The sequence below is a fragment of the Parasteatoda tepidariorum genome, chromosome X1 (genome assembly GCF_043381705.1).
Source record: "Parasteatoda tepidariorum isolate YZ-2023 chromosome X1, CAS_Ptep_4.0, whole genome shotgun sequence".
NCBI lineage: Eukaryota > Metazoa > Arthropoda > Arachnida > Araneae > Theridiidae > Parasteatoda > Parasteatoda tepidariorum.
Window position 1 is genome coordinate 43,515,388 of NC_092214.1, and position 21,265 is coordinate 43,536,652.

Consider the following 21,265-nt stretch of genomic DNA (forward strand, 5'->3'; position numbering starts at 1 on the left):
CAAACTCATCTAACACATCAGCGTGAAAATTCATCAAATTTGTATTAAAATATATTTAAACTAGGCTATATTTGAAAATTATACGCCAGTTAAGAATTTGTTTGCTTTTATTCAGTCAACAATAATTAAAGTAAATTAACATTTTAATTCTTTACAAAATGAAGTAATCATAAGCGTCGCTGAAATATAATTTATTATTCTTTAAAATATCTCATTCCTCTCTATTTATCAAAATAATCGATATAATTACATTGAAAGTATTTGATTTGATGAGATATAATCCTATTGTTCAATGAAAATTAGAAAGGAGCACACAGGTAATAAAAGAAATTATTACTTGCATATAAAATCAATTATTATTAATTACAGCCATTTATTATACAATAACTTAAGTAAAAATGCTTTTATCTTTGGCATTGAGACAAGTGATAAAACAAGTGAATAAGAAAATGATTCTTTTTGATCATTGGCGGTAGGAAAGAAAGGAAAAGGTAAAGCGGCACTATCAATACTTATATCTACGATCTTGTAATTGCTAGAGAATTTTATTTTGCGAACAGACGGAGAAATCTGGAATGGAATACCAGGAAATTCTCCCGCATTCTCACAGAGGGCGCTGGTACACTTTGCAAGATTAAAGCGCTACACATGAGCTGTTATTTCAGACTATCTTCACCACGCTGAGTGGTTGGCTCGAACAGTTATACTGCTTCTGTTTTTAGGACGAGTCAGCACAAAGAGTTATTTAGCGCAAAAGTTTGAGTCTCGAAAACTTTTAAAAGTTTTGTTCTTGCTTCTAAAAGTTGCTCCTGAAAATAAAATTGAAGAATTCTGAAAAGTTTTAAATATTATGGTTTACTTTGGCTTGAAAAATAAAATAAAAGTTTGATAGAGAATTTTAGAGTGACGTGAGATTTAATTAAAGCGCGTTTTTTGAATAGAAAAAAAAATAAATGTCATGCTTTAAAATATTTTGCTGATAAACAATTTTTTGAACACTTTCAAAAGTTTTGTGCCATCACGTGAGAGTTATTTTATTTATACGGCTTACAAATGCGAAAGAGTGAATTTTACTTACCGTTTATGTTGTGGTACGCCTTCGTACATATCGATGGTAAGTTTATATTTTTTAAATGTTTATTCCATTTTCAAATATTTTCTTCAGCAACGGGAAAAATAATTATTATGACAAAACTTTCATCACTAGTAATGAACGTTTCTTTTAAATACAATAAAGCACGTCTTATAACGTTACATTTCAATTTGAAAGAAGAGTTTTGAATAAAAAACTCAAATTTTCATAAATACTTCTTTCTTAAATTATAAAATTATCGCTATGAAATAAGAAAATTTATTAATTGAATAAAAAAAATTTAGATTCGCAAGATTATTTTTAAAATTTTAAAAGCGTTTCAATTTTATTTTCTTTCAAATTAAAAGTAGTTATCATCCTGATATTTAGTTTTATTCTCTTCACAGATTTTAAGCAGTAGATGAACTGCGAATTTGATGTTGATACTTTTTTTAAAAATTTTATGCTTGGTAAATTCACCTCAAGCTTGTAATAAAACTTAACATATTAGTTTAGTTAACTTGAAATTTAAAAAAAAAATATTAATAAATACGTTCATCAACTAATAAATAATTATTTTTTCAACGTAACTGTCATATATTTTTTTAAGGATCATATATGTCATATATTTTTTATTTTGTTTGCGCACAAAAATTTTATCATAAATTTATTACGAAACAGGAATATATTTTTACATGCTTTATGTATTATCATTATGCAAATATTTTCTATTCAATAGTATTTAACAATAATATTTTCATTCTTTTAATTTATTTTATATACTCTCCATTCGCGTAATACTGTTATTTTCATATGAATCTGAAGAACTAGAAATTTGTCGAATAAGCTTTTAAAAAATGTTCTAATCAACCCTGGGAAAATGTTTTATAAATCATAAAATATGCAATCTTACATAAAATACTATTAAAATATTAATTTGTCGATAAAACATGTTATAAAATAGATCAAAGTATGATTAGGAATATTTAAACGCTTAAATTGCCTAAGTATATAATATTAATTGTAAATAGAACAAAAAGCTAAAAAAGTTTCTTCATCTTCATTAGTAGTTTTTATTAAATGTGAATCTACTTGCTCATCTTAAAATTTTCTAGCTTTTAATGAATAAATTGCTATAATTCTATTCTTAAATCAATCTTCTTTGCTGCAATTCTGTTGTAGTTTATAAATTTATTTTCAGATTTTCAGTTATAGTTTAAAGATTTAAATTTCAAATTTATATTCAGCTTCTACTCAATCTTATTTTTGAAATGAAAGAACCTTGTTACTAAATGCTCTTAAAACTTTTTCAATGAAATTGAAAAAATAATGTTTCAAAATGGCAATTGACAAAGACATAAAGGCTGATGGTCAATTTTAATTTGAATTATCAGATTGCTTCGATCTCGCGACGAATATTAACGCGGAGTTCCGTAATCTCCGAAGCAAATATTCATTTTTAGAATCCTTGCAGAAGTGAAATACGCACTTAGGAGTCTCAAAAATATTTAAGCGAGAAAGGAACAAAATAACTACTTCAATCTGTCACAGGAAACCAATGAAAAACACGAAAATCAGTTTGATTGTTTGACAGACTTTAAATATGTTTCAAATTTTTTTTTCCATCAGTTAAACAGGCTCTGCTTCGTATGCTTCAGTTGTGATTTGTCGGATATCGATACTGTTTTTGTTTTTCTTCACTTAAATATTAATGTGCAACACCTGATGCACTTGCACTGTAAAACGCTCCCGATTAAATTACGATAAAATTCACCGGCGCCCTGGTTGCAGGTTGTCTCTTTTTACCGACGAGTTTTGTTTGGCAATCGAGTTTTACGGAGCAAGAAATCTGATTTACCGTAATTTTTTCCGTAACATTTATTGTGAAATCACTGTAGTTAAATAATTATTATTGTAAAATATATGAGATAAATTTTATGGCAAAATTAATTTTACGGTAAAATTAATTTAACGGATCCCGGTTTTTTTCCCGTAATTTGATCCAGATTTGTTTACAGTGTACTTTTGGTCCTTATTTTTTACAAGGATTCTTAAAATGTGTGTTGATTACAAAAAAAGCATATTTATTTACGTTTAGGTATATTTAATTACTTTAATTTACATTTTATCAATTTGCATATAAATTCGTTATGAATGTAGTGTGTTCCAATGCAAGTTTTCTATAATAATTATTTAATCATGATTAATCCATACTTAAAACTAAATTAATCGCAAATGTCATCATTGGTTGAGTACAATAAAGCATAGATAATTAAGTAAAGCAGTTTTAAACAAAGAAAAGGGTAGGGAATGCTTGCATAGAGAATATTGATTAATTTATAATTTATTTATCATATTAATGCGATATAACTTGCTTTAAAGAAATATGAAGGCTTTTTACTTCAAAAAATATAGACCAAATTTCTCAAAAACCCGTGTCAATTTAAATAAAAAATATATTTTATCCTATCATTATTCTTTGCAAGAGTATAAATCAATGTGACTGAAAATTATTCTTAGAATGCATTCTTTATGATTGGGAATTGTATGCAGTAATAAAATTCAGATATTAAAAATATAAGTCCCATGAATTTAGAATGATTTTCAGTGTAATAATATTTTATTATTCTTTCCCATCTTATGATAACACTCATAAAATGAACCTATTTTAAACGTGAGTGCTTTAACCAAACTTTTTAAATATACTCACTATTAATATTTATAACCAAATGCCCCTCAATTTAAGACAAATAGCTTGATAATCAAACAAAAGTTGTAAAACCCACATAATGTTAAATCTATAGTTAATTATGTTTGTCGACAAATATGAACAAATTGGGAAATATTCATCATGTTCCTAAATAATAAAACCCTTTTATGTTCATATTAACAAACGTTGTAAAATATCTCCTCCGACGAAAATTGCTCCAAACAAAAGCCCTTTTTGATTAGAATTTATTTACTCAATTTTTTTTCCGGATAAAATCGAGCTTTGTTTGATCTTAGGAATCTATGAGAACAAAAAAGAAGGTAAAAACAAAACAAAGTTATTCCTTAGCTCATTTTAAAGGATTTAGTTTTATTTGAACTGTAATACAAAAGAATTTAAATGCATGAAATTATTAAGCAATTTTTTTTAAACAACGGTGATTAATCTCTTAATATTCTGTTTTAATGCAACTAATTAATTTGAATGCAATATTAATTAAGTGATTTAAGGCTCCTTTCGGAATTTTAAATGTGTTTTTTTTATTCATCTATAATTTATTTACGCAGAAGTAAAGCAAATAAAATAAAAAAAGGGAAAATATTCTTATCTTCGAATCAAATTTCAAATTAGTAAAACTAATGGTGGTGTTAATTATTATTTTAAAATAATATTTTAACCATACTTTTCTTCATTCACGTTCCTTATTGCTTTTATGCTGCATAAAAGATCATCCATGAACAATTTATTAATAAATCGAAAAAAAATTATTATTTTCTTTATTAGCAATCGAAAAATATTTTTAAGCTGAAATACAGTGAGTTCAAGTCGACTAATTTTCAAAAGTTTTTTGATTCTAAGTTCCAATTGTTCTTTAGGACACTTTTTAGCTTCCCCAAGTATAATATATTCAAGTTGAAACTCTGAAATCGTAAAAGTAAATTGATGCATTTTTATTATTTATTTAGAATTTGATTTATTTTTATATGTCACTTAAGAAATAATACTTTGCATGTGCACTTAGTAATAAGAATAATTTTAGGCGAGTATAAAATAAACTCTGAATTATTTTCAAATTAATAAGTTTCTAAACAGTAAATTAACTTTTAATTTACATAAATGATTTCGCTGAAAGTAATTAAAAGTAATTAGGAATATATTTCTTTACAGTTTATCGCATTGTAAGCCAAAATAATATTTTCAAAATTTTCCAAACTTCTTAAAAATATATAATTGGTAAATTTAATTAAAATTTAGGATTTTATAAAAATCAAAATATATTCTTAATTTTATTTGAAGATTTCAAGTCTTTCATGAATGTTTGGAAATATTTTTTTGTCACGAGAATATAAATTTGAAAATTTCTGAATTCAGAATTTGGGAATAAAAGAAATGCATAACAAATAAAATATTTTAATAATCTGAATTTCAGTAGGCTGTATTTCTGTATCTCAATTTCTCTTATATTTAATAAACTTCTATATTTATCTTAAAATTATAATAATAGATTAAATAATTTGAGTTCCTGAATTACGGAAACTCTATTTTTAAAAAAGTCACATTTTCTCAATTTTTTGTTCTCTAACATCTTTTTATTTAAGATTGAACTGAATCTCTTGCAATAGTTTAAGAATAAATGGAAGTAACAAATAAATTATTTTAAAAATTAGTTTTCAGAATGGACCCTGCTGTTTCGTAATTTCCTTTATACTTTTATAAAATTTTATTTTTACCTTACAACTAAATAACTAATGAAATAATTTGAAGTCCGAATTAGGAAACCTGGTTTTAAAACAAATGTTATTTCATGAGATTTTCTAAGTTCATCTCTTCAGACATACTTTTATTTATGCTTAAGCTGAATCTCTTATAATAGTTTAGGAGAAAAGAATAGTAATGCAAATAACAAAAACATTTTATCCTCCGTATGTTTATTTTACATACTTGTAAACTGATTATCTTATAATATCTTATAATAAAAAACTAATAAGGTGCATAACAAAAACCTTTTATCCACCGTATGTCTATTTTACTTAAGTTAAATTGTATCACTTATAATAGTTCAAGATGAAAAAATAATAATGTGAATAACAAAAGTTGTTTATCCACTATATGTCGATTTTACTTAAGTTTAAGCCTTCCAAAATAGATCTAGAGGAAAAAATAATAACGTAAATAACAAAATCTTTTTACTCACTGTAAAAGTAGTAAAATAGACATAGAGAAACGAAGAAATTCGTTTGAAAATATAATTTGAATGATAAAAATAACGACTGCAATGAGTTAAAAATAAGTGCATTAGAAGTAAAAGTTTTAAAAACTTATGCTCATCTTGGGAATAGGATTCATTTGGAAAATACATTAAAACTTTCGAAAAATGTATCCCATGAAACGCGTTAAACCTTTTGCCTTAAAAACGTTGACATCTCTTGGGGAAGAGAGTTTTCAAAAAAGAAATTTTGCAGTTTCTTTAATTGTTACATGTAATTTTGAAATCTCAAGAAAAAGTACTATTTTTTACATTCTGTATGTTGTTTTGTTAGCTCTACTTTATTTCAAAAATAAAATGAATAGTTCAATCGATAGTCCTTATTATAAAAAAATTTTGTGCAAAAAAAAAAAAAAATGATGCTAAATTTTTAATATTTTTACAAGTTTATTTGTTTATCTTTCTTAGCTTATTTACTTGTTCCTTTTGTTTAATAATTTGCTGAATTCTATGATAAAAATAACTATTTAATTATTTTGTGTACAGGAAAAATATAATAAATAAGAATAGGAAGAAAAAAAAAGAACAATTTATTTTTCATTATATTGGCTAACAAAAATTAAAGGCAGAAAATCACAAAAGTTCTGTAAGGCAAATTTCTTAAAATATTGGACATGTGATTTAAAAAATAACTAACGAGCCTCGAATGCAAACTAGTTTTGAATAATTCAGATTGAATGAGGATAAAATTGAAATCATTCGTTTTTCTTTTATTCTTAACCGAAATTTTCATCGCATCTTTTTCAGAAAAAATATTCTCTGCCATTTTAAATGGGATGAAAGCAAATACTTCATTATTCTTAAAAATTTGTTCTAATATTTTATTGTTGATATTTCTAGTTATGTAGTAAAATAAAAAACGCGATTTCATTAGCTCCTAAAGTTACTTTATTATGATTAGATAAATAAAACATACTTCTGTAATAGGATGAAGCGAAAAACCAAAACAATTTCATTTCCGTTTATTTAATAGTTCTTAAAAAATACCTTTATCCATATCTAATGCGTTAAATTTGACAAACATTGGCTAATATCGCGAATTGACGCTGCTCTCGCAAAATCTTTGTATTTCATATTTTTCATGATCTTCCGTATTAAGAAAAAAAAATATGCTGCAACTAATTTTATTGCGTACATTTCAGCTTGAAGAAATTAAATTTTACAATATAATTGTCAGTTTTAAGAACATATTAATCATGAATAAGAATCATTCAAAATTCAAGGCTGTTCTAGTTTGAATTATCTTAAGGTTAGAAACACACACATGCCAGCTACGCCTGCTTAAACATCTTATTTTCTTTCCTATTTTTTTAGACGAAAAGTTGCTGCTGCCGCTTAAAATGGTAATTTTAAAAACTTTTATGGGGAATTGTTTTTAATATTTTCTGAATACATGAATATCATCCTTTATAAGTGAAATACATGCGATTAAATTACTAAAAATTATGATTTTCAACCAAAAACAACAATAAAAACTCTATACAGTAGCATCACCTCAGGATGATAATTAATATCTATTGAGTTTTTGCATATTTATTTCATAATATTACAAATAAAAAAAGCTTATAACAGCTACTTAAAGTAAATGTGAAAAGCTTTAGTTTCTTAGCATCACCTAACGTAGATGTCATATACAAATCTCCATTTTTTCGCTGTATTAGCATTTTAATGCCCTATTTTTTAATTTTGGTCATTTGATTTCATTACGTTTTGCTTGCTTCTGAAATGCGTTTTTCCTTAACATAAAATTTAGTATGTAGATGGTTATTATCTTTGCAGTAAAATCTCTTTTTTCAAACAATCACCGATTTCGGCATTTTTACAAAAATTTCAACGCAAAAACAAATATTTATAACATCAATCGTGAACATCTTTCCTGAAATAAATTATATAAAAAATAATAAGTTTATTTAACGGTACAATGAAAAATGAACTCTATGATTTTAACTTTAATGATTTTAAAAATTTAAATTTCAATATCATAAGTAAATAATTATTCGATATTGAAAAATTTCGTAAGACCTTAACTTTTCAAATTATTTCTGAAGCATCGGAAAATAGAGTTCTCATAAGTCAACAAGATCATTCATTTCATTTTGATCTTGTTATAGTTAATACCGGGAAAATATGCCTTCAAGGTATCCAGTATGGTGATATGCAGCTTTTGTGATTTGAAATTTGTTAGATATGATCTCTAAAATTAATGCTGATTAGAAATTATTCAAGTCTTTTGAATTTATACTGTATTTTTAAATTTTTACATTATTGTATATTTTATGCTGATTTTCTGTTAATTCATTTTTAATTACATGAAACTATTTTTATTTTTTAAAGGCATTTCATGGTTGTTGAAAATATTCATATCCATTTTATAAGTTTAAATGGGGTATATTTTCGATTTTCTTGCCTTGTGAAATAAATAGTTTTATTAGCATATTTCAAGTTTGTGACAAGAAGTTTTATTTTAGCTTCCTTGTTCACTATCGGTTTTGCGATAATAGTAAATTTGCTACTAAATATTCATTATTTATTTGCACGCTAAAAGTCAAATATTGTTTTCAATACATAGGTTCTGTAGGGCGTCACCAAATTTAATGTATAAAAGTACGACTTTTTCAAAGTTCAATTCCTCAAACTATTCGACTGATTTTGCTAAAATTTTGTATTTCGCCATTTAAAATTGAATTCTTTAAAATGATCTTGAAAAGTTATTCCTTAAAACTAAAAATTTTTTAGACTATTTTTTAATATAATATTAGAAAAAAACAAGCAAATAATTTTTTAATAATTAACAAATAACAAATAATTTACTAAAAATTTTATTTTGCATAGGATTATCTGTGGATAAAAAATTTTTATAATTGTTTGTAAAAAGTTTTTAATTCGCATTAAACGTTCTCAAGATATGGCGAAATACTCAAAAAGTAAAATTAACTTGAAGGGGTTGAAACTTTGAATTTTTCTCCAGATGAAACTAATAAGATCATATTTCCCAGATTGCTCCTATAAATTGAGGGTCAGAATTCCGAAATCGTCGAAAGAAAGGTGTGTTTATTCAGAAGAAATACGTTGTTGTGTCTGATTTTGTAGCTTAAATCATCTGCATAGATTAATTACCTTACTTGAGGTCACCTCTTTGAACCATTGAGATTGAGTCCTAGAACGTGAAGATCCAATCATGAAATCAAAAGTTATTCAGGGTGGTTTGTTTTTTATTTTGCGTATTGTACATTAGCAATTGTTATAGTACATTTTAGTAAATATGTGTGTTTATAAAATAACTTTTATCGATGCTTTATTTCTGGGTTTTATTTCAGGAAACGAGCCATATTCTTTTTCAAAATATTCTTTCGATTTCCACAAGACAATTCTCTTAATTCTCGTTGTTAGATTAGAAACTAACAACAACTTGCATTCACACTTACAGTTAAAAAGGTCAGGAACGCAGTGTTTGGCTCTCAGCCATTTTCCTCAAAAAGAGTGTTTTTCTGATAAAAATACTTATTTAGGCGGAAAAAATATCAACTAGCGGACTAAGAATAAATTTGTTTTTGTCGATTATTTACAAAAGTGTTGTTTTGAAGAGTACAAGTACAAAAATCTGAAAAATAAAAACTTAACAATAAAGTAATTCATTAAAATATAATTAAATTTCAGCAAGAGGAACTAAAAAGTATTTTTTTAAATTTAAATTAGGTTTGAATTAAGTGCATTTAACTAAATTTAAATTGGATAACCATTAATTGCAACCAATTTAAGTTCAGGCATAGTACTATGAATTATTTTTTATGTTAAATGCATTCAAAAACTGAACTTGAAATCTATATTTAAGTTTGTTATTCTATTTCAAAAAACAAATGGTGTGAATAGATATCCAAAGTACATAAATGAATAGTCATAAGTTTTTTCTTACTAAGAAGTCTGATAATTGTAACAACAGTTCCTTAATTCTTTATATTGAAATATAAAAAAAAGCTTTCGCAAGACGAGCCAGAACTACGAAGTATTTATTTATTTATCTATTTTTATAACCATCGTTGAACAGCTGACCTAATATTTAGATTCACGACTACTAATGTTCAACTACTACAAAGTATTTGCCCAATTTGAATTAAGTGCATTTAGCATAATTTAAATTGCACAATCATTAAATGTAACCAATTTAAATTAAATGCACTTAAACTGTAGATTACTTCTATTATAATGTATTTAAAAACTAATCTTGAAACTGCTATTTAAGTTTGTTCTTTTATTTCAAAACATAAATGTTTAAATTGATATCTGAAGTATATAAATGAATAGTCATAAGTTTCTTCTTACTGAAAAGTTAGATAATTTTAATAATACTAGAAATTTAAGTAAATTTTACTTTTTACTATATTCTAACTGGCATCAATATGTTAAGATAAATAGCTTTGTTACTTTGTACGAGACTCAGAAGACAAGGAAATGGTTAAGTATCGGAAAACAATTTCCATCGTGAAAGACATTCTGAATAAAACTATAAGAGAGTGAATTCTCTACATAACAGTAGAAATACGAAAAATTCTATCAAGCTGTATAAAAGCGGTATCGTCGATATGAGGCTGGATTTTTGCTTTCAAAGGTTGGCGTTATATTAAAAACGAAATTTGAAACAGATGATTTTCTTTCACAATACATCTAACATGAAATACTAAATAATTTAGCGATGAAAATGTTTGAAGAATTGGAATATTTTCTGAATTTAATTCGGAAAAAATATTTTTCCTTGTTTTAAAATGAACTTTAATTTCTTACTTAAAAATTTGAATTACACTATTTTGAGTTTTGTAATTCATGTTATATTTTCATTAATTTTCTTGTTAAATGTTTAGATTTTAAAAGGACTACATTACACACTATTACTTAGAATACTCATAAGATATTTCAAATAGTAAGTCAATTTTTTTGAGTTAATTCTTCTATTTCTTCGATATAACAAGTTTCAATTGAAGCTTTGATAACAAATTTTCTTTTTTTAAGTTTTATAAAAATTATGAAAAAAACAAAAAAACAAATGGATTTAATGAGATGTAATGTAAAGCATAAGCTACAGAATATATCATATAGCTTTTTTAGGATATCAACTCATGGATTTCCATCACTTTAAGAAAAAGTGATAGAAAATTTTAAGATCTTTTTTATTTAAGTTATCTTGCTCAGTTTTACTTTGAATATTTTTTAAAGCTGAAAATAAACATTTTAATTTTTTTAAAGAAAACAAATCTTTAATGAAACAATAAATGATAAGAAGAAATAAGCTGAACTATATGTCAGCAAATTGATCATTTTTTAAATGTGCTTGCATTTATAATCTTAAAAATTAAGGAGATAGTAATACAAATTATATTACTTAGAATATAGTTATAATCTTTGAAGTAATTTTCGATGATCTTTGCTAGATTCAACAACATGACATAAATTATATTGACATAGCAGAGCTCAATGTGTACATTATGCTTAATGTAAATCCTAAATTAGTATAAATAATAAAAATGGGTAAGAAATTTTTTTCGCCTCAACATCGATTCCTTATAAATGGGAAGCAAATTTACGTGTTAATAAATGCAGCAAATTGACACCTCCTAATTTAATTGACGCATTCTGATATGCTAGGACGATTAAAAAAGAACTTCCCCTTGAAATTCTGCATAAAATGTCGGAGAGAATAAATTAATTACATAATAATAACTAAGTTTAAATAAATAACATAATTTAAACAATTAAATGTGGACTTCCGTCACAGAATTGAAATTTGTATGCCCTTCAAATAAATGAAATTATAATTAAATTAATATTTAAAATTAATAATTAAATGTTCAATTAATTGAATATAAAATTATTTTAATTTGTATTTTATACAAACTAAATTTTAAAAATTACTTTTTGAAACAGAAAAAGGAAAAAAGAAATAAAAAATCCACAGTGATCCACATTTTTAAAATGCTGACCGACATTAGCCGAAATAATCTAAGTTGAATGATAGTTTTAATTGTTGTACGCTAAGCTAAGCTAATGTAACAATTTTAATCTTAAAATGTAAGGAGAAAAACTATTCTATTTCAGAAATACTTTTTTAAAATTTTATAGCATATTTGAAATCTGCACATTCTTCGGAAAATAAACAATGCAATCAAAATGATAATTAATTAATGAGTAGGTTGATTCTTTTAATCTGTATTTTCTTAAAAAAAGAAGTTTCAAAATAAATACTTACGAAAAATTAAAAAATAAATAAATCTATTTTTCATTTCTGCAATTTTCATAAAAGCATAAGATTTGCGCTAAAAAAATAAACGCTAGAAATTAAGTCTATTTGCTTAAAATGTTGATACCAAATCCCATAGTGAGCAAAAGAAGTATTTGGTGTCATTTATGGCTAATCTAATACCTCATTATATATTGTTCTTCTAATTTTTTCCATGTAAGCGACTTGTAAATTTCAAATAAATCACTGAAAATACTTCTTAAACGTAAAAAATAAATTGAATGTTAATTTAATTGTTATTAACTTATCTTTTTAAAAAGAAAATTGTTGATATACCACATTTTTGTACAGCATTTCCTTTCATATTTTCTTTTCCCAACAAAAATATGCTTTTCTAAATGTGCAAGTTAATAACTTTAAATAGAGAGCTTTAAATATTAGAGAAAGGCATTGTTATTAGAAACTTCCGTACAAAGTTTGCCAAGAACTCTGTATGTCTTGAAATTGCAAAGTGGTGTTTGCCAAGATCAAAGCAGCATATAAATTGATAAATAACTATGCGTATCGTAAATGATGGTGAAAATGATCAAGTACCTTATATGGTGTAATCTAGGATTTTAATTCGAAGCAGACATTCAGAAATCTTTAGTCATCTTTAACATTCTTGAAAGCTAAGCTCAATGAGAAGTTATTTATAACGCACGATGCATTCGTCTGCGATCAATAATTTATTATCATTTGCTGATGATGAATTTAAATCAATGGCAGGTTCTAAAGGTTAAAGAATAATATAGCATGAAAATTCTCTATGGAAAAAGTTATAATTATTTTTTAAATTTCTTTATTTAATTGCAGGTACTAGAATAAAATTTGATGCATTTAAATAATTTAGATTCCTTTGTTTAGTGTTTAGTAAAAGAAAGCAAAATACATTTTAGCGCATTTTAAAATTTCTTAAATATTTTTATATTCCACAAACGTTTAGCAGGTGCGTTTTTCTAAATTGTAGGAGAATTTTAATTATTTAAGCTGAAAAAATTTAAATATTAATACAATATTCATTGTAATAAAAATTTAATAGTTATGCATTAATAGTAATAGTCGTAATAAAATAGTAGCAATAGTAATAAAATAGTAATAATATGGAAATACAATAGTAATAAAATAGTAATAATATAGAAATACAATAGTAATAAAATAGTAATAATATAGAAATACAATAGTAATAAAACTCCATTAAAATATATTAAAATAACCGTAAAGTAAATTAAATAGTAAGTAGTAAATTAAAATACATAAACACGTACAATTTTGTTTCTTTAATTTGAATATACAGCTTTTTTTTAAATCTTTTACTAAAAACATGCAAAGTGCAATATTTTCTTAAAGTAATATTCACCATTGTAAATAAAATTGCATTCTCATCAAACATTGGTCGCAAAAAAGTTTAAATAGGTTTTAAGTGTGCTACCTTAAACGAAAATTCATAGTACAAGTTTTGATCACTGCGTAAATTACACGAAACTCACATGATGTTTGGGGAATAGTTTGGACAAGCATAAAAGTCACATACATATTACAAACCAAAAAAATATGTAGAAATTGATTTTAACCAATTGAAATAAAATAGGATTTCAAAATTTTGGACCTACTAACTCCCTTATTTCACAAATTTATTTGTAACTAAAAAAATGCTCTGAGCGTATGAGATAGTCACTTCTAAAGGGATTACTTTCTTTAGGATGTAATAATGGGCTAAATGCCAATTTGTGGTGTAATATAATGAGAAATGTTTCTTTGTTTAGAACGGAATATACTAGTTATGTGAGAGATTATTACTCTGAGTATTTCTTTAAGAAACTTAAAAATAATAAAAGCAAACCATGAGTGCGTTGAAATAAATAAACGGTAATAAATATCATGATTTGCTTTATTTTTACCTTTGATTTTGAGACTACATTTTCAAATATTAAACATTAATAAAGCCTTTAGTTTTGCATCCATTTATATAAGTATAATACTTTATAAAATATCATGTTATACGCTATGGAAGTCTGAAATTTTCATTCAACTTTCGCGAAGTACGTTATGATGTAAACATTGCTTTTATTAGACATCTTGTATGATTTTATAATTTTATTACCGTCATTGAACAGCTGATTTAGTTCTTGGGCTTATGATTTCTAATGAGCAACTCCGTAGCCTTGTAACTTTGAACCCAAACCGGAAGACAAGGGAACTCTGGTTTCAAATATTGGGAGAAATTTGCCTTCGTTGAGGACTTTTTGATGGAACTAACCCGCATTTGCGTTACGTGGAGGGGAAAACCACGAAAACCTCTCATGGTTAGTCTGACGGCAAAGGGACTCGAACCCATGATCCGTCTATCACTGAGGATATTTTATATCAGCACTGTGGTTGGTGCTAGTCGGATGCGGAATTCGTGTTAACCAGCCACCGCTGGGATTCGAACTCGGTTTATCTCATTGGAAGGCGAAAGCTCTATTCCCTGAGCCAGTTAAAATCCCTTGGATAAGATTATTAAAACTACCCTTTTAATTATTTTCGTTAATTTAAAAAGCCATTAGTGTGACTTACAAACTAATCTATAAAATTTACTCTGCTCTGAATAGCTGCTATTAAACTGAGAAACTCTTTTCTAAAAGCTAAGAATAAAAGAAATTATATTTTTATACCTTGATGTCTCGTTTCTGTCAATGTTACGTAAACTATACCAATAAAGCTGCTTATTTCCCTTATTATTTCTGAAATTATCCCCATTACCTTTATATCTTTCTTGATAACCTTTCCTATTCTAGAGTTAGATTGGATATTAAAAGAATGGAAAGACATCTTTATTTTTATGATATAAATGAATTGCGTGAGAGACAGTGTAAAAATTGTCCAACTCTAGCAATAAAGCGTTCGTTTAAACCTAAGATAAAAAGTTAAATAAAGTATAAATCACATGATTTCAATTAAGATTTTCTTTATTTTGGAAAGCGTTATACTTTGAAGCAACTAGAGCTTTTTAATTGATGTCAGATTCAATAAAAATATCAAAAAATAAAGCAATGTATTAAGATCAATTAAACCAGTATTAGTAGTGTAATTTTATCCAAATGAATAAGTATATATTTTGTGCTATATATGAATAAAGACAAACGTAAGATGAGGTATACCTTTTAATACTAAGAGAAAATTTAGCATGATAAATCTTTTAATTGATGGTATTGTTGTATAATTGAAGGCATATTAATTGGTATTGTTCTTTACTCTAAAGGAAAAAAGGCTATAAATTGTGATACACATAAAAAAAGAAAAACGCATCATGAAGTATATCCTTTCATGCAAAATATGTATTTTTATTTTTACCTATAACTGCAATTAGCATGAGATTTTCAAGTGGCTAGCGTTTTTTAATCGATGTGTTTTTCAATGAAAGGTAGTTAGAAGAAAAGAAATCTACAAAACTCAATCAAACCAGCATTGATATTGTCATTTTCTCCACATGAATAAGGATATACTTAGGGCCTTATATAAAAAGTAACGCAAAGTATCCCCTTTCATATAAGGTATATCATGCCAATTGTACTTATAAGTATATTTAGCATGAGACTTTAAAGTTTTTTTTAATTGATAGTAATGTGGGTTGATATGTGTTGTTGATAAATTGATGGTAGATTGATTGATATTGCCAATTTCGCCAAATGAAAAAGGTTATATTTTTGCTACATATTAATAAAGAAAAACGTAGGCCAAAGTATACCTTGTATATCTTTTCATGCAAAGTATATCATGTTAATTGTACCCATAAGTGCTGTTAGCATGAGACTTTGAGGAGAGCAGCTTCTTTCTAATTGATGTTTGTTTCTATAAAAAGTAGCAAGAAAAAATATACGTATGAATTAAACTGTATTGGTATTGTCATTTTCTTCAAATAAAAACGAATATACTTTGCGTTGCGTATCAACAAAGAAAAACAATGGGAACAAAGCACAAACAACGCATCAAAAACGAGAGCCATTATTTGTGCTGCATTCATGTCATTTTCTGTTTGTTCATTCATTAGTTATTGTTCATTTGTTTGTTAAGATTATGGAATGCACAAGTGATAAAGTGTATTGGTTCATTTGTTTAACATGATTATACAAAAGCTGGTTGTGGCTAAATTTCCCCAATTCTAAAGTATTAAAAATATGTATGGGACGTAATAAAATTAATTATTTCTTCTAAAAAATTGCTCTTATTAACAGCATAATATATTTCTTCTAAAAAGGTATTTAAGCATATTTTATATAATGATTCAAAAAATGTTTGACAAAAGACATTCTTATTAAGCCTAAATAATATTTACATTCTGAATAGTATTGAGTCATATAGTTAGAAACAAAATGGTTATCTTTTAATCAAATCAAAAATAAATAATTTAATCACAACCTCAATTCTCTTAAGAAATCGCTTTATTACTAATAAACTTAGTTCCTGATTTTTTTATAATATAGTGCTGTTACAGATATTAATTGAACTTGAATATTATGACATGTATTTTTAATTTATTTCTTCGGACATATATCAGAAGCTTTCATACAGTGCTAAAATGCAAATGATAAACTTGGTACACCACAGGATCTGGAAAATTTTGCATTAGTATTAATAATATAATTTTTATTACTTATGTTGCATTATTAGCATTGTAGCTTTGAAAAATGCACGTTTTTCAGTGAAGTACTAGTAAATTTTTATCAGTATATCTGTAATTTATTGTGATAACTTGAAATTTGATTGATCTTTGAAGCACTGTTTTTTTTGTAAGTCCCTGGCCATAATCTACCATAATCATAATAATCATAAATAGAGACGATCCATACCAGATAACTAAAAAACATTTAAGAAAAATTGTTACACATTAAATTTACATTACAATAATTTACATTATTTACATAAAATTATTAAAAAAATCATTCGAATTTTTATTAGTTTATAAGCCACTTACTGTAATTATTAGCTACTTTATTGCAAATACGTTACGTTAAATTATGTATATTCAGCTGTGTTATTTAAGTTATTGAAAATTGAAATGTTCTTCACTGAAATAATCAAACACTTTATGTTTAAAAACAATTGAATGAATGTTCATTTTAACTTAAAATCTTAGATACCATAAATTAAAAGAGATTTTAATTATTATTTTAATCTTTTATTCTTAGTAAAATCATCATTTACAAATAGAAATAATTTTAAAACTTAATCAAACCTATGTTACGATTTTTCACGTAACTATAAAAATCCTAAAAACATTTATAGTTTACATTAATTAATGAGAAAATAAATTAGATTGTTAAGGATTAAGCATGCCCATCGGGAAGAAGAAGATAGCAAATTCCTGGTCTTGCTCCTTGGCAAAATTGCAAATGCTCGTTGGCTTGCCTAAAATTATTAAAATTTGTTACTAAAAATTTAACTAAGAAAAAAAGATGAAAATAACGATATTTATCTTTCACACTTGATGGTACCTCTAATTTTAAGTTAAAACTGACGATGTACTCTTTCAATTGTTCTTAAACTTCAAGTGTTTAGTTATTTATGTGAGTAGTTTTTAAGCTTTGGATAATGTAAGCGGTGCAGTTGAAAATTTACATATACTTTTTTGTTAAATAAGAGTAAGAAATACAAAATTATCTTTCTCACGATATCTACAATAAAATTATCTTTATAGGATGAAGAGTTTGCATACTAATATCCTAGGTTTGAATCCCAGAGATAGCTGGTTGATACGAATTCTTCTCCCGGTTCATACCGACCACAGTTCAGACGTATAATGTCCTCATTGGTTGACGGATCATGGGTTAGAATCCAATTTTTTGTCAGACTAACCATGGGAGGTTTCCGTAATTTTCCCCTCCATGTAACGCAAATGATGGTTAGTTCCATCAAAAAGTCATCCATAAAGGCTAGTGTGACTTAAAGTTTGTTCCATGAGATTGTTTGTCTTCTGAGTTGGGTTCAAAAAAAGGCTACGGAGTTGATCATTTATAGTCGTTACCTTAGACTCGGTTCTGCTATTCAATGCCGGTTATAAAATAAACGGTAAAATATTTTTAAATGAATATTACGTTTCTATTAAAGGTATGTTCATAAACTAATTTATTATTGAATATTCTAATAGCACTAGTTATTGAAATAACTATCTCTTACGATTGGTCTCGATAATTTCTTTGTTTGTGTATCTTATGAAATAAACCTTTTTGATATTTAAAGTATCAAAACATAGTTACGTAACGTAGAGTTTGGAGGCAACAGTTATTACTCATAACTCACTCTGTTCTTAGATTAATGCTCATTGATTTAGAGCAAACAACACTAATGCATTTGTGGGCAAACAGCACTTTGCAATATGTGTACAACCTGACGGCTCGAATCATTAAACGTACCAATCAATTTTCTTCGTGAAAATTATGGACCAATGATAAATGAGCCATTACAGTTACTTTACACAGTAACTTTTGATGGTTGTTATGAAATATGTAGAAAGTATGAAGTTTCTTAGAAGTCAAAACCGAAATGCGCAATTGAATGCTTTATTCTCCATGTTTAAGTTTAAAAATGGCACTTAATCCGAGATATACTGCAATATAAATTATGCACTTTTATACTTAAATAAGAAGCAGTCAGAAATGTTAGTGAAGCATGATATTTTTTTCTAACTTGATTCATTTTTGAATTAAATGCAATTATTAAATTTATGTTATATAGACTAACAGAAGAACATTATAAGACAATGCTTTGTGAAAGTTTATAAATCTATTAAAAAGATCTTATCTTTAACAACAAAAATAAATAAATAAAAAATAAAAATAAATAAACTTCAACTTCTAATAAAATGGAATGATAATTACTTTAATTAAATCATGATTCTGTTGCAAAAACAAAAATAGTTATTAGAACATTTTTTTTGTAAATTTAATTTATTAAGTCCGAACATTTAATAGTTTTTGACATTGGATGTTATTGTATAAAAGCGCAGATCATTGGCGAATTTCTTATTTTGGACATAGCTCACAATACGTAATTAAGAAAATGGAAGTGCTTAAAATGCATAGTTAAGAAAATGAACATAGATCATAATGCGTATTTAAAAATTGGACACAGCACCAAAAGCTCTTATATGAAATGGACACGTATTTACAAGAATAGATTTCACTCTTAATTCTTGTTTAAGAAAATGGACACAACAAAAAATGCTACTTTTCTACGCGCTAGCAGATTTTCGTAACAGTACCGCGATCTACCACGTGATATCTTATACGCGTTTTTAGCCACAAATAAATTGTGGTAACAAGATTTCTAAATTCTAAAAGGCTGCGAGCAAGTAACTTTGATTCCACCAATGAAATTTAACCCAACTAAAAAATTTGAAAGTTGCTAATCGCTTGTGGTGGACCCCTTCTACATGGTGGACACTATTGGATGGGGGCTCGGACGCTCTGAGGACCATCCGTTGGGTTAGCAGAGGGGGAGATAAGGTTGATAGATTTATGAAGAATTAGAATGCAGAAAGCCTTTTCTTTCAATTTCCTCTAGTAGAATATAACATTTCTTTCCATTCTTTTTGTGGGGTATCTATTTCATTGAGGAACGAAAAACTTTATCTCACCCTTGTTTTTTATCACAAGCAAATTGTGGTAACTAGCTTTCTACATTCTTATCTCCAAGTGACAGAGAGACAGATCCCCCGAAAGATAAGATCCCCGAAGATTCTTCTGCACGGGGCATTTTCCTTCCTCAATGAAATAGATATCACTCAAAAACAAATTGAAATATATATTATATTCCACTAGAGCAAATGTAAAGATAAGGCTTTCTGCATTCCATATCCTGTAGCGTCTACCATGTAAAAGGGGGCAATCACAAGCGATTTGTAGCTTTACAATTTTATGGTGGGGTTAAATTTCATTGTTGGAATCAAAGTTGCTTACTCGCAGCCTGAACCCAAATTTTTGCAGCTACTTTTCGAGATTACGATTAATTTTGAAATTATTTATAAGAATAGTAATTACGGAACAAAGTCTCGGGGTCGCGTTTAGCTAGGTATATTAAAAATATAATTTTTCAGATGATCTCTACGCATGCAGATCTTTAAACGATATAGTTGAATTTAAAAAAAAACAAAAAAACAATCATTTTGCAAGCGTTATAGTATATTTATAACCACACTGAGAAAAAAAGTGTAGTCAAGTCCACATGAAAATGGTAAAATTTACCGTGTTTCTGGCTCTATGGCAATGACAAAAAGCTGGATAATTTTTATCGAAGTCTTTGGTAATGATTTTTGGTAAAACTAACAGTAAAATATAGTTTTATTATTATCCTGTTTGGCAGTAATTGTGGTAAATTCTTGTAATTTCATCGTGAAATCTTTGAGAGGGGCATAAAAACAATTTATTTGGTAAGAAATTACTTCTCAGTTTTGTACTTTTTACTAAATATGTGGCAATAAGAATTATAATTTTAAAAACCAGATTTTCTGGTAAGCCGATGAATGGAAAAATTACTAAATGAGTGGATAAATACCGTATATTTTGGCTTTATTGACCAGGATTATATATTTTTTTCAAGAAATGTCATTGCTATTCATTACCGTAATTTTACCTGATTTTTTTTCTTCTTGCACTGCTATAAATGCATAAGAACTATGATAAACATTTAAGAACAGTTGTAAACCCTTGTCTTTTGAAATGATTATTTAAAAAAATAGTATGAGATTTATGTAAAGGGATGCATTTGAAAGTTTTTTCGGTTTAATTTTTTAGATAATACTAATAAGAGTTATGGCTAATACTCATACTCATAAGAGTAATTTAAATAAAAATTTTGAATAAAAATCTCACTGATGATATGTAGTTCAAATGAAGGTTATATTGAATGTATAAAGTACGCTTTTGTTTCTGCAATAGCAATAAGAGTGAAAGTTTATATATATATATA

General features: G+C 26.4%; 1 protein-coding gene across 1 annotated transcript in view; it reads left to right on the forward strand.

The window, feature by feature from the left end:
- Positions 1–629: 629 nt before the first annotated feature.
- Positions 630–21,265, forward strand: part of LOC107447997 (carbonic anhydrase-related protein 10-like) — a 595,805-nt gene continuing 575,169 nt past the window's right edge. Inside the window, exon 1 of the mRNA XM_071187366.1 lies at positions 630–1,114. Within this exon, the coding sequence (XP_071043467.1) occupies positions 1,054–1,114 (61 nt within the window). The 5' untranslated portion in view covers positions 630–1,053. The remainder of the gene's footprint in view (positions 1,115–21,265) is intronic.